The 12,720-nt window shown below is 41.7% G+C and overlaps 1 protein-coding gene across 1 annotated transcript in view; it reads right to left on the bottom strand.

The window, feature by feature from the left end:
- Nucleotides 1-12,720, bottom strand: part of TMTC1 (transmembrane O-mannosyltransferase targeting cadherins 1) — a gene marked incomplete at its 5' end in the record, with an annotated part of 270,826 nt that overhangs the window by 86,303 nt on the left and 171,803 nt on the right. The window contains 1 exon segment of the mRNA XM_029955518.1: nt 9,134-9,141. Coding sequence (XP_029811378.1) covers nt 9,134-9,141 — 8 coding nt within the window.

Below are 12,720 nucleotides of genomic sequence, written 5' to 3'. Positions count from 1 at the left end.
GAAGAGCTTCTTTCTATTGACTTCTCCACAAAACAGGTTCCTTCTGTTCTTTCCTCAGCGTACTACAGAACACCTGGGATAACGATGCCACTGAGAACCTGATTCTTTTTTATCTTTTTGAGGATGAACCTCGTAAGTCACTTACTGCCTCCAAATTTGTAAGAACTCCTGTGTTCAATAAGGCAGGAGTCTGGCATCAGAAAAAAGCCATTTGCATTTCAGTTCTGGCACTGTTGTTTGATCTCAAATGATTTAAGTTCTCTAGTTATTAACTGTCATATTTTTAAAAGGAACTAATTTTACACTGTGCACAATGCTTAGTAGGCAACAAACAACAAATGATAATATTAACAGGATGTTTTAATAATATTAGTATTTTCTGCTAAATAGAGTATGAGGCAGGAAAAGTGTAGAGTGTGCACATATCCAGGTAGAAACCAATGTCTTTCTCTACCAGACTCCTGTCAGCGTAGTAACTTCCTGGGGCCTGCAACACACTATGACCTGTTATAGAACAAAAGTGATTTAGTGCAATTTTTAAGTTTGGGTGTTCACAGCTAGGAAAAGGAATCCATTGGAGAATGAAGAGCCTGGAACAGGGCCCAAGGAGCTGGGTTCTTTTCTGACACTTGTGGGTTCTGTGGCCACAGGAGATCCACTCAACCCCGTGAAGCCCTAGTTGTTTATTTTACAAGAGTTTAATATTGCCTGCCGTAGACACCTTAGACTATAGCTGCTTTAAAGGGCTGTTGTTTGGAGTAAATTAAATCATGTATGTGGACGTAGTCCATGAACTGAATACAATGTGTCAGTGTTTTCAAATGCTTGTGTGTTCATGTGTGTATCTAGTATACCACATGCTATCACATCAGTAAAATGTAATGGGCATATCATGAAAATATGAGATTATATCTATAAATACATCTCAAGAGATCCAGTTTATCAAAGTCCAGATTGACCCCAACTATGTAATTTACAGGACAATATAAGTCTTTTAAAAGCATTCACAGATGATCCTGGATGATTTAGTCAGTTGATCATCTGACTCTTGATTTCGGCTCAGCTCATGATCCCAGGGTCACATCAAGTGCGGAGCCTGCATAAGATTCTCCCTCCCCTCTCTTTCTCTCTCTCCTTCTGCCCCTCCTCCCCACTCCCACACACTCTCTCTAAAACAAAATTAAAAATAAAAATGAACCATTCACAGAAACTCCCTTAAAATTACAAACTTTCTTGAACAATATGGTTCGCTTCAGAAAGGTTTGATTCACACATCACTTTTATAGAACAATATATTACAGAAAGTAAGACACACTTGTAGTGTGTGAAATATGTGTAGCTCTGTATTGACGCTAATGTGCACTCACAGTTCTGGAATTCACAAAGCACTTAAGCAAATCTTCCCTTATACTCACTTCACATCTTTCTCCACTCTATCTTTGTGAATAAAAGAAGAAGAAAAGGAAGAAAAGACAAACTGTAATCTCTCTGATAAATTAATTTGGTATGAAATAAAGTATGAACTGTTTCAAAGTTCAGGCTGGTTATTTAAGGATATGGTAACCCTTTATTCATTTTGCACCTTGAACATCAGGCTGTGATAGGAGCTGTTTCACAAGTGTGGTTGAAAAATGAAGTTAAAAGTATAAGAAATTAACATGGAAACAAGGGTAAACTTAAAAATGAATCAATTCAAGTCAGGGGGGAAGATTTTTAAAAATTAAAAAAAATTTTTTTAACGTTTATTTTTGAGACAGAGACAGAGACAGAGAGAACAAGAAAGGGAGGTCCAGAGGTGGGGAGACACACAGAACAGGAAGCAGGCTCCAGGCTCCAAGCGGTCAGCACAGAGCCTGATGTAGGGCTCCGACTCATGAACTGTGAGTTCATGACCTGAGCCAAGCTGGAGGCTCAACCAACTGAGCCACACAGGCGCCCCAATAAGACCCACTATTAACACCAGAAGAACTATCCACCCACAGGGTGTGGTGTTTTCCTCTGGGAGCCTTCTCTCCAGGCCTGCCTTCCTTCCCTCCCAGCCTGGTGCAAGCAGTCACAACCAGATTTTCCATCTGGGCCTGAGAGGCCAAAGACCTCCCTCAAGTAACTCTAAAGCTACTCCTAAAAAGTTAGAAAAACCACCTTCTCTCTACCCTCCCACAGCATGCCCATCTCTAGACCTGAATTCTATCATTTCTTCTCCCCAAACCCGCCATATTCTAGAGTCCAGCACCTTCACTTCCGCAGCGAAGGCACAATGCGTAATCCACCACTTGTTGCTGTCCCTCCCCTCCTCCGTGAGTTAACATAGACCGACCGCACACGCGTATGATTTGTCATGTGTCCAGTGTTCTTTAACTCTCCACAGTGCTCTTTTATGAAATGTCTGTTGTGCTGGGTACTATAAGAAACCACAGACATACAAAACGGTGGTCCCACACCTCATGAGAGCTGGACACTCTAGGTTTCCAAAAAGAGTATGGAGGATATTTTAAGCTTACTAAAATGTGTAGAAGCCACTGCTGTAGTGGTAATCATTTGGCCACATATAAAAGTATCAAATCACACTGTACACCTTAAACTTACCCAATATTATATGTCAACTGTATTTCAATAAAAATGAAAGAAAAAGAAAAAAAAAAGGCATGGGTTGGAGATGCATTTCCTTGCGCAGAATCCAAGAGAAAAGAAAAGAAATGAATTCATGTATAAGGAAAGGGGACCTGGATAGGATGAGGCTGAGATGGTCACACTTCAGTCCACTGTCACCCTCCCGCTGAAGCCACAGCCAGAGGTGCAGGCCACGGGGTGTAAGCATCTGTGTTTTAGTTGCAGAGGCGCATTTCCTAACCTCCTCGGGTCCTGTGTTTCAGATCACCAACCGGCGAGGGTAGGGCTGCACGCCCAGCAGAGGGAGAAAAGGGCCAGGACGGAAGGAGAGGCCCTTACCTACGTTGCTCTGCTCTCCTTCAACTTTGCCTCCTCCAAAGTCCTCATTTGCACAGGGTAGACTGACATAATGACTTGCAATTACCTAGCAGAGCTTCTGGTATTTTTCACATATATTATTCCATTTAGGCTCATCTGAATCCACATTATACTCTCCAAATTTCATTTTCAAATTGTGGTTTCCAAGACAAGTGCTGTTCATCATTTAGGACTTAATGGACATAAACATTCATCTTTCATAACTAATAGGATTCTGTAATATGAAGGTCATGATTATAGTTCAGCAAGTAACTGCTCAGGATTACCCTTCTCTTCTGCCCCAGGCCACCCTGAAGACCGGCCATGTGATCCGCAGCCCACGAGCACCCAAACGGCATTTTCACCATGGCTCTCTCTGTTCTGTTCTATTTGTCTGTCATCTACAATCTCCAGGTTTATTTATTTATTTTTAATGTTAATTTATTTTTGAGAAAGAGAAACAGAGCACAAGCCTGGGAGGGGCAGAGACAGAGGGAGACACAGACTGACCCACCCAGGCACCCCCGAACTGTATTTTAAAAGAAAGCTGAATCAGTCCCTCTCTTCTGTGCCCCACTCCCCACTCCTGTCTCCTGTCTTCAGTGGCAGACACCTCAACTGTTATGCAGTCAGAGGCTTCCCGCTGGGGTCACAACCTACTCTGGGCTTCAAAAGTTGATTATAGTTATCTTTCAGCATATGATGGAGTAAGGATGGAAATGTTTTGGTATCAGGTTGTCTCTTTACTCCTGCTGTGCCAGCATCCACCGTTCCATCCAGCCCTTTGAGACCTGAATTCAGAAGAGGTGTGAGATCTAGAAGCTAGGCCTTGCACTCGAAGGCAGTGCCCAGGTAGGGAGGGTCCTCAGCTTATATGGGGCTTGTGCAGGACTGTGTGAAGAGCGTGAGTAGGAAGGAAAGAAGGAGGGCTTTACTGAGGGACTCAAGGGAATGTGTTCTAAAACCAGAGATTGTAGGGGCACCTGGGTGGCTCAGTTGGTTAATCTTCCAACTTCAGCTCAGATCATGATCTCATGGCTCGTGAATTTGAGTCCCGCGTTGGGCTCTGAGCTGACAGCTCAGAGGCTGGAGCCTGCTTCAGATTCTGTGTCTCCCCCTCTCTCTCTCTCAAAAATAAATAAACATTAAAATTTAAAAAAATATCACAGAAGACACTGGATTTAAAAGCATTTGAATATCTCTTCAAAGTAAAAAGACTCACTTACTTCTTTACTCAAATCTCTTGGAGTTTCCCACTCTTTCTTCTCCAGTGGTATCACTGACCTTCACTCTTTCTCTGCAGATCCATTTGGTGACATCACTTTATTGCCCCTCATATAATGGTGCACTGCATTTCCCTTTTTCCTTTCTCTGGTCTCTTTATAGGAGTGAACCTTTTCTTAAATGACATGCTAGAAATATATATTTAAAAAACGGACTTGGAGCTAAAACTAAGTAATAATTGAGTAAGTTTGGGTAATTTAGCCAACACATATGCACAGTTATACACAGGTGTTCTCAGAGAGCCGATGCACTTGACCTTGTAACTGAAAACTCCTTTTCAACCTATTTCTTAGGTTTTTAGCTGAGTGGCTCTTTGCCAAGTCCAGTGTGTTCTTCCCATCTCTTTAACGTACAATACAATGGGAATTTCAAACAAAGATCAAGCTAAAAAATGAATATCTGGCTTTGCCTGGTTCCTGGGTTTTCTACTATTGTTGTGACTTGGTCTCATCCAAATCCAGTTAATTGTGTCCCCTTAAGTGTCTCAGTCTTGTCACATCCCTACCAGCCATGGCCTTAGAGGGACTCAGCCTGCTCTACAAGGTATCAGTTACCTTGGGAGCAATCTTATCGATGCTTCAAGCCCCTGTTAAGATACAAGGCTTCAAACCAACCAATGAGCCTCTTTCCATGACGTCATGTGGATGGGCAAACCTCTTCTCATGGACTGCGACCTGTCTTAATAAGCTGCCTGTACAACTCCCCTTGGAAAGGGAGGGCTGGGATTCCTTTGTTGCCAGGGCCCCATCTCCTCCCGGCATAAGTTCCTTCTTGCCGCTTTCCTCATGAACGTCTAAGCATCAGCTTTTCCTGCTGCTTATGAGGACACCCCATCACCTCACAGCAGAGGCTCCACACCAGTGTTCCCAGCTACCTCCTCGTGTCTGCCTCCACGCCCTGCAGAGAGCCTGTCCCCGTGGCAAAGGTACTGCCTTCCCTTCTCCTCCACCCATAGCCCTTTCGCTACTGGGCCCACCCTATTGAAAAAGAGCAGACATAAGTGGCCACATTCCAGTGCATGACAACGATGTTTGTTTAAAATCTTATGGAGAAAAAAATTCATACTCTCCACAAGATTATTCTTTTTTGACGTTTATTTACTTTTGAGAGAGAGAAAGAGAGATAGAGGGGTGTGTGGCAGAGAGGGGGAGACACAGAATCTGAAGCAGGATCCAGGCTCTGAGCTGCCAGCACAGGGCCGGATATTGGGCTAGGATCCACAGACTGTGAGACCATGACCTGAGCCGAAGTCAGATACCCAAGCAACTGAGCCACCCAGGGGCCCCATCCACAAGATGATTCTTAATCACAAAACATTTGAAACTGGGAGCTGAAAGAGACCTCTGAGATCATGTAGCATAGTAGTTACTCAAGTTTTAGATTTCCCAAACCTGCAAGATTTCCAAGAAAGGGGAGCTAGTGCATCCCCTGCTGCTCTTATCATCTTGTCATAGGAGAAGGATATTTTAATGCCAAAAATATAAGAAAGGTTTAATTCCATAATTTAAGAAATGCATAGGTTTAACTTTATGAAACATTCACTACATTGTCTCTCTCTCTCCTCACCCTCTAATTTGGCCACAGACCATAGAAAACCCTGTCATGGAGATCTAAGCAACACTTGGGGACCACTGAGCAAGGCCAACCCTCTGCTTTTACTGGTAGGAAAATGATTCCCCTGAGGCTGCCAGGTGGTAGGGGACAGATGGGGCTGTGCTGATTCCCTGTTCAGGCTGTTTCTACTGGATTTGCCAGAGTAAGCTTGGGTTGATAGCAAATGACTGCTCTGCTGATTTTAATATTTGGTAAACTTTTGATTCGGTCTCACATAATCATCACTCTTCTCTAGCAAGTCTGAAGAAGCCTGTGCATAGACAGCTCGTCAGAAGGGGTTCCCAATCTCAGATAATGGAAGTAGCACCACCTTGGGGGTACCATTTCTCATTTTGCATCCTGAGAAAGAAATACTGCAGTATTGCTCCAATAGCTACCTGTGTAAAAATAAAAATTTCATTTCAAATTTCAAATTGATAGGTATGATTTGAAGGTATTTCTCAAAATCAAAAATGAATGGGAGTCATCATTTTTCCAATTTTCCGTGTCTGATGTATCCAGAAGTTTAGGGATTAGACAATACACATGGCATCTTTCTAAGACAAGGGCATTTTTTTTTCTTTCTTTCTTCCAACACATGTTCTCTAACTTCTCCTTCTGTGGTCTCAATTCTCTCTCTTTTAATAATGTATCTTATTTTATTTCATTTCATTTTATAAAATAGAGAGAGGGAGCGAAAAATTTAAGCAGGCTCCATGCCCAGTATGAAGGCCAACACAGGTCTGGATCTCACGACCATGAGATTATGAGCTTGGCCAAAATCAAGAGTCAGATGCTTAACCGACTGAGCCACCCAGGTGCCACTCAGTGATTCTTGATCAATGCTATACACAATATTGTTTCTACCTTGAGTTATTCCCATCCACTTCCTCTCTCTACCCATTCATGTTCTCTTAAATGAGCTTAGGAATTTGCTCCTTGGTGCTAAAGTGAATAAATCACCCTTAATCTGGCATGTAAACGGATATCTGATCACTTCCTGTGACTTCATTTGAGAGCTCTCAACAACTATTTCTGCTTCATTGATGCAAAGAAATTTTAGTCCTTTGAAGCATTCTAATGTAGTTTTTATAAATACAAAAAAGTAACCATAAAATTATATGCCTCTCTGAAGATAAGAATAAGAGATCAAAATTTCTGTTAAAAAAATGATTTGCACCAAACTCTCCTGTGTGTTCAAAAAGGAAATCCACAAAATAGGCATTTATAACCAGACGAAAAGATTATTCCAATTTCTTTTGTTGGTGAAACTCTGACCCTAAAGCCATCCTATGACAAATAGATAGCCTATTTCTGTCTCTTTTATCCATAGATTTCAACATGCAAGTGAGAGGAAGGTGATATTTTAGGTCATTTCTAAGTTAGGACGGAGGGAGAGGAGAAGCCGGAAGATTCAAGTAGTTGGCTCACTATTAGGCATAATGGCAGAGATAAAAGAGCACTTGGTCTGACTCATTCTGGGCTTTTCTTATAAAATAGCCAAATCAGTCCTTGGGATGGAGGGGACTCGCCCTGGCTTCAGTGGGGGTGCACATGACTTCTGTGGTTTCATGGATGGGTTCTAAGGCCAGGATTTAGCTCCAAATAACTTGAAACAAACATTTAAATGAGTAGGAAATTCAACTTCCTCAGAAGAATTACCAATTCAGCTTTTACTTCATTGTCCTACTGCTTGCTTAAGTTTTTGGGACAACACAGGTTTCTGCATAAAGATGACCATGTGTGTCATCAAACTGCCACTGAGGACACTGTGGATATGCTTTCCTCAAAGAACCTGGATACTTAATGCTTTGAAAATTGGCTGTTTCTTTTCAAGGACAATAATGTAAGGAGAGTCATGCAGTGGAGATTCCTCTGCGTATAAAAGGCATGGGAAAGGTTCTTCACCATTGCCAAAGCCAATGTGTAAGCGTAATAAATGCAACAGGCAACATCCAGCGTTCTGACACCTCCCCAGGGATGCCTGCAGAATTTGCAAAATTCTCTGTGGCCTCAAGGAAACTTTCAGCAGCTCTAATGACTTCATCACAGCCAGTGTACAATACTGACATTTGTATGAAAATGGGGGGCTTTCCCTGGAAAATATTTTACCCCACAGAGACTAGCGACCCCATCTCAGTGGAGAACAGTAGATGGTGGGCAAAGAGCTGCTGAAACCCTTGGAAAATGGTGACTTAATGTCAATACTACAATGCATACATGTAAGCACCTGGGGATAAAAGACAAAGATAGTCATCTTTTAAATGAAGACCAGCTTACTGACACTGATTTTGGATGACCCTGCACCAAGTCTGCAAAATGCATCAAAATCCAGGTTGTTTCTGAGAGGTAGGCACTTGTTCTTGGAAATATTGAACTCTTCTTCATATTTAGAATTTTCATTTTAATTGAAATGAGCTTAGTCCTCGCTGAAAAAGGGCAGGGACACTACTTTATCTATTTTAGAGAAAAGAAATAAAGTCAGAGTAAGGTCTATTTAAGACATGGCAACCCACGAAAAGCCAGAGCAGGCACGACTCTGCAGATGATAGCGAGTCGCGCCTATTGGTGAGAAGACCCCCCCATTTAAGTAGGACACCCCATAAATGGTTGATAACAATATTATGGGCTTCCATAATGCTTATTATAAGGATTGCTTTCAGAAAAATGGCATTTTAACCTTTTGTTTAAAATTCCTGCCTGTGGGGTGCCTGGGTGGCTCAGTCAGTTAAGTGTCCGAGTCTTGGTTTCAGCTCAGGTCATGATGATTTGTGAGATCAACCCCGCATTGGGCTCTGTGCTGATGGTGCAGAGCCTGTTTGGGATTTTCTATCTCTCTCTGCTCCTTCTGCTAGTGCGCTCTTCCCCCCCACCTCAAAATAAATAAATAAGCATTAAAAAATAAAATAATAAATAAAATTCTTGCATTTTATTCTCTTAGAAATTGTTCTCTCATCTCTAGATTAGACAAGTTTACTGCACAGGCAATTCTTTGTCACCCAGAATGACAGATTCCTGAGGATTTATAACACAGGACTCTTAAAAGTAAAAGTCCTGATTACTAAATGGAGTTGAGATGAAAGCACATGACTGTGTTCAGGATTTCTCCTTCTTTTCACATAGAAAGAATACTACAATGTTACTAGCAGAGAAGCAATATAGTCTGGAAGGTGAGATGTCCTTCAGTAGACAAAGATCTGTATTCCAGCTCTGCCCACCTTGACAAATTCATTAACTTCTTAGAGCCCAGGTTTTATTTTTGTAAAATAGGGATAATGGCCCCAGCTACCTAGGGACCTGATGTCAAACAATAATACTTGTACATTATTTATTGACCACATACAATGCTTTCTGCGTTTTGTAAATGATTATCTCATTTAATGCTCACAATTATCTCACTGAGTTGGATGCTATTATCTTCATTTTATACAGATGAGGGAAGAGAAGCTTTGAGGAGTCACTCTCATGCTTCAGCCAGAATTGAAACACAGGCCCTGTGACTTAAGGGGAGCTAAAAACCACTAATGTTGGGAGCTATCTGAGCTCCCCGGTAGAGTGAACATTCCTGGTAAGGGTACAGCAAGTTTGCACGGTCTCTTGCCCCCAGACAGCTCCCAAAATCTACCCTCCTGAAACTTTCATTTCTGCTTGGGCACCAAACCTCAGAATGCTTTGCTGATTTCTGTCAGGAGCGGCCTGTCCCCCTGCCCTGTCCCTGAGGCATGACTAACCTGGTCAGGGAAAAGATGAGTAAACTAGATACACCCTAATGTAACATATAATTTTGCCCTAAGCAATTAAGTGATAACTGACTACCTTCTGGGCCTGAATGTCATTGTGAAAGTCACTACTGCAATAAAATGTATCAGTCATCTTTGGGACTGTGAGAGCAGGCATTATGTCTCCTGAGAACCTGTTTTTCTGGGAACTTTCTCTTGAGGAAATAGCCTAATGACCCTTACTCATAAAAAACTGATCTTTACTAAACAATGCTGTTTGCTTCTTGGTTAAAGGTCACTTCCTTAAGGCTGGACCTGAGGTTTTGTAAAAAATACCTATGACAACATGAGTACCTCTAGCTAAGTTTTTTATGAAAATAATTACTACTAGAATTGTAACCTCTGCAGAACCCATGTACTGGAAAATTATAAAAATTATCTACGAGAAATCATTTACTGTTCTTTCTGGTCCTTGTACCTTTCACCATAAATAAATCTTGAGAACCAGACAGAGCAGAGATGCCTGCCAGAAGGGCAGAGACGCCTGCCAGAGATGCCTGGTGATCAGAAAGAAACTTGAGGCTCTCTCACTCTCTCTCGCCGACACCGTCCATCCTTCAGGGGAACCCTGGACCTGCTGGAGCTGGACTCCGTCACACTACATAAACAGTGTGAATTCACTGACAAAGTAAGTAGAATATGTTTAGCATAGTGACCGACATGTAATAGACATTCAGTAGAAGTTTTGCTACAATTCATGTTAATTAATGCTTATCAGCAGTTAAATTCTTTGAGGGCAGAAACTGAAATTCATTTATTTTTAATAGCCTCATGTTCTAGTACAGTTTGCAAACATGTTCTGTGAATGCCTGTTAAGTGAAGAATGAGGGGCACACGGGTGGCTCAGTTGGTTAAGCCTCCAACTTCGGCTCAGGTCATGATCTCATGGTTTGTGGGTTCGAGCCCCGCATCAGGCTCTGTGCTGACAGGTCAGAGCCTGGAGCCTACTTAGGATTTTGTGTCTCCACCTCTCTGTCTTAACCCCTGCTCATGCTCTGTCTCTCTCTGTCTCAAAAATAAATAAACATAAGAAAAAAATTTTTAAGTGAAGAATGAAACAGATTCCACTTGGAATCCTCAGGACTACAAAGAAAAGCTGACCGAAGCCAGTTTCAGCTGTTCTAAGCAAAAACCTATTAGAACAGATACCCATGTCCCCTTTGCCCTTCATATTTGCTATTATTGGCAAGGCTTTATAAGCTTGCTATCTGAAAGCAAGGTAGAGTGTAAGGGAACAGGTCTGAAACTGGCTCCATGAGACAAGAGAAGGGCACACATTGCCCAAGGCAGGAGGGACCACCCTTGTAACACCCAATCAGGAAAGGCTAGCTAACATCCTTAACATTTCGAAGGGCAGGCCTAGAAGGCTAGTTACACCCCACTTGAAAGTCCTGGGTCCTGGGTCCACTCTGTAATTGGTTAACACTCTATATGTTGTGATTGGGTCCCGCCAAAAGTAACAAATACTCTAGGCAATGTGAATGGTTAAACCTGCTGTCAATACTAGTGTATAATAATGGTTGGATCACTATACCTGTGTCACAATCTCCTGTAACTCCCCCTTCCCAAACTCATAAAAGCCCTACCCCGCCTTTGTTCGGGACTCTCAGCACGGATCCACCACGCAGGTAAAGTCTGTGAGCCCGAGTTTAGGCCCCGAGGAGCCTAAACCCGTAATAAAGCCCTTTGCTTTTGCATGCGTGCCTCGGTCCCCCTGGCAGGCTCTGGTTTTTGGGGGCAATATTGGAAACTTGGGTATAACAAGAGAACAAAGAATTTGTTGTAATTTTGTCCTTAAATAGTATTTATCAAGAAATAATTTCCTTCCCAAACTGTAGTAAAGACACATTAAGAAAATTAAGGACTGCCCTCTCTGACCAAGTCAAAACAAGCTTCAAAAACTTTGAAAAACCATTAGGTACGTCGTTAGGGGGTAATCATACATTATGAAATTAATTACTAATTCTATGTATTTTCACATTTCTAGCTCAATGTCAATTAATGAAATTAAATTTTATTGGTATCTAAATTATTTTTAAAATAAAATGTAAAATTAATTAAAATTCCTAATTCAATGTCAATAAATAAAATAATTTCCTTATAATATTTTGGATGAGGATACTACCTTTTACAAAAGTTTATTCTTATATACCATTCATGATACTACTTAATTTTAGGAAGTTTATTAAAATCCCTATTTTAAAAATGAGACAGGGGTGCCTGGGCAGCTCAGTCACATGAGTGTGGAACTCTCGATTTCAGCTCAGGTTGTGATCTCAAGGCTCTGCATATGGCTCCACGTTGAGCATGGAGCCTGCTTGGGAAGCTCTCTCCTCCTCTGCCCCTCTGCCCACCCTCCCCCGTGTCTCTCTCTCTCTCTCTCTCTCTCTCTCTCTCTTTCAAAAACAAATAAAGAAATTTTAAAAAATGAGAAAGCCTGGGTTCAAAAAAGCTTCATATCTTGTTCAACATTACACAATGGATAAATGGCAGAACCACTTAGGGGACATTTCCAGGCATCTGAAAAGGAACGTGGCCTTGAAACACTGACATTTGTGTAAGACAAGAGAGCAGACAAGCTTCAGCACAGTTCAAACATTCAGAGATAAGTGGCATTATGCAATCACACATGGCTGAATACCCTTTATAATTTTAAGCATTTTTTTTCTCAAGGACAAATTTTCTTGAGATTGTTCCTATTTTGAAATTAAAAGAACAAAGAAAGAAAGAGACAGAGAAAGAAGGAAAAAGAAGTTAATTACAATGGTGCTATTTAACATAGTTAATAATTGTATGCAAATCAAATATTTCTAGAAAATTACTACAATTACATTTAACGAAACACAGATATTGTGGTAAGTGATTGCTGCTAAATTCCCGAATGTACTTAAGACAATACTTCACGTGCAACCATCCAGCTTCCAACTGAGGGTAAGCCGTTGTGAACTAGAGCGTACACGTGCGAACTTGATCTCCCCCAACCTTCTGTGCGGCTGTTGTTAAAGCTGAGGTGATAAACGCCTCCGCTCCACAAGGACCTGACTGTTACACGCGCAAAGGACCGTCCCTCTGGAACTATCCGTGTTGGTGACAGAGG

Source organism: Suricata suricatta, chromosome 10 (assembly GCF_006229205.1).
Source record: "Suricata suricatta isolate VVHF042 chromosome 10, meerkat_22Aug2017_6uvM2_HiC, whole genome shotgun sequence".
NCBI classification, from domain to species: domain Eukaryota; kingdom Metazoa; phylum Chordata; class Mammalia; order Carnivora; family Herpestidae; genus Suricata; species Suricata suricatta.
The sequence above is the reverse complement of the archived record's forward strand: the minus strand, read 5'-3'. Positions and strand labels throughout refer to the sequence as shown.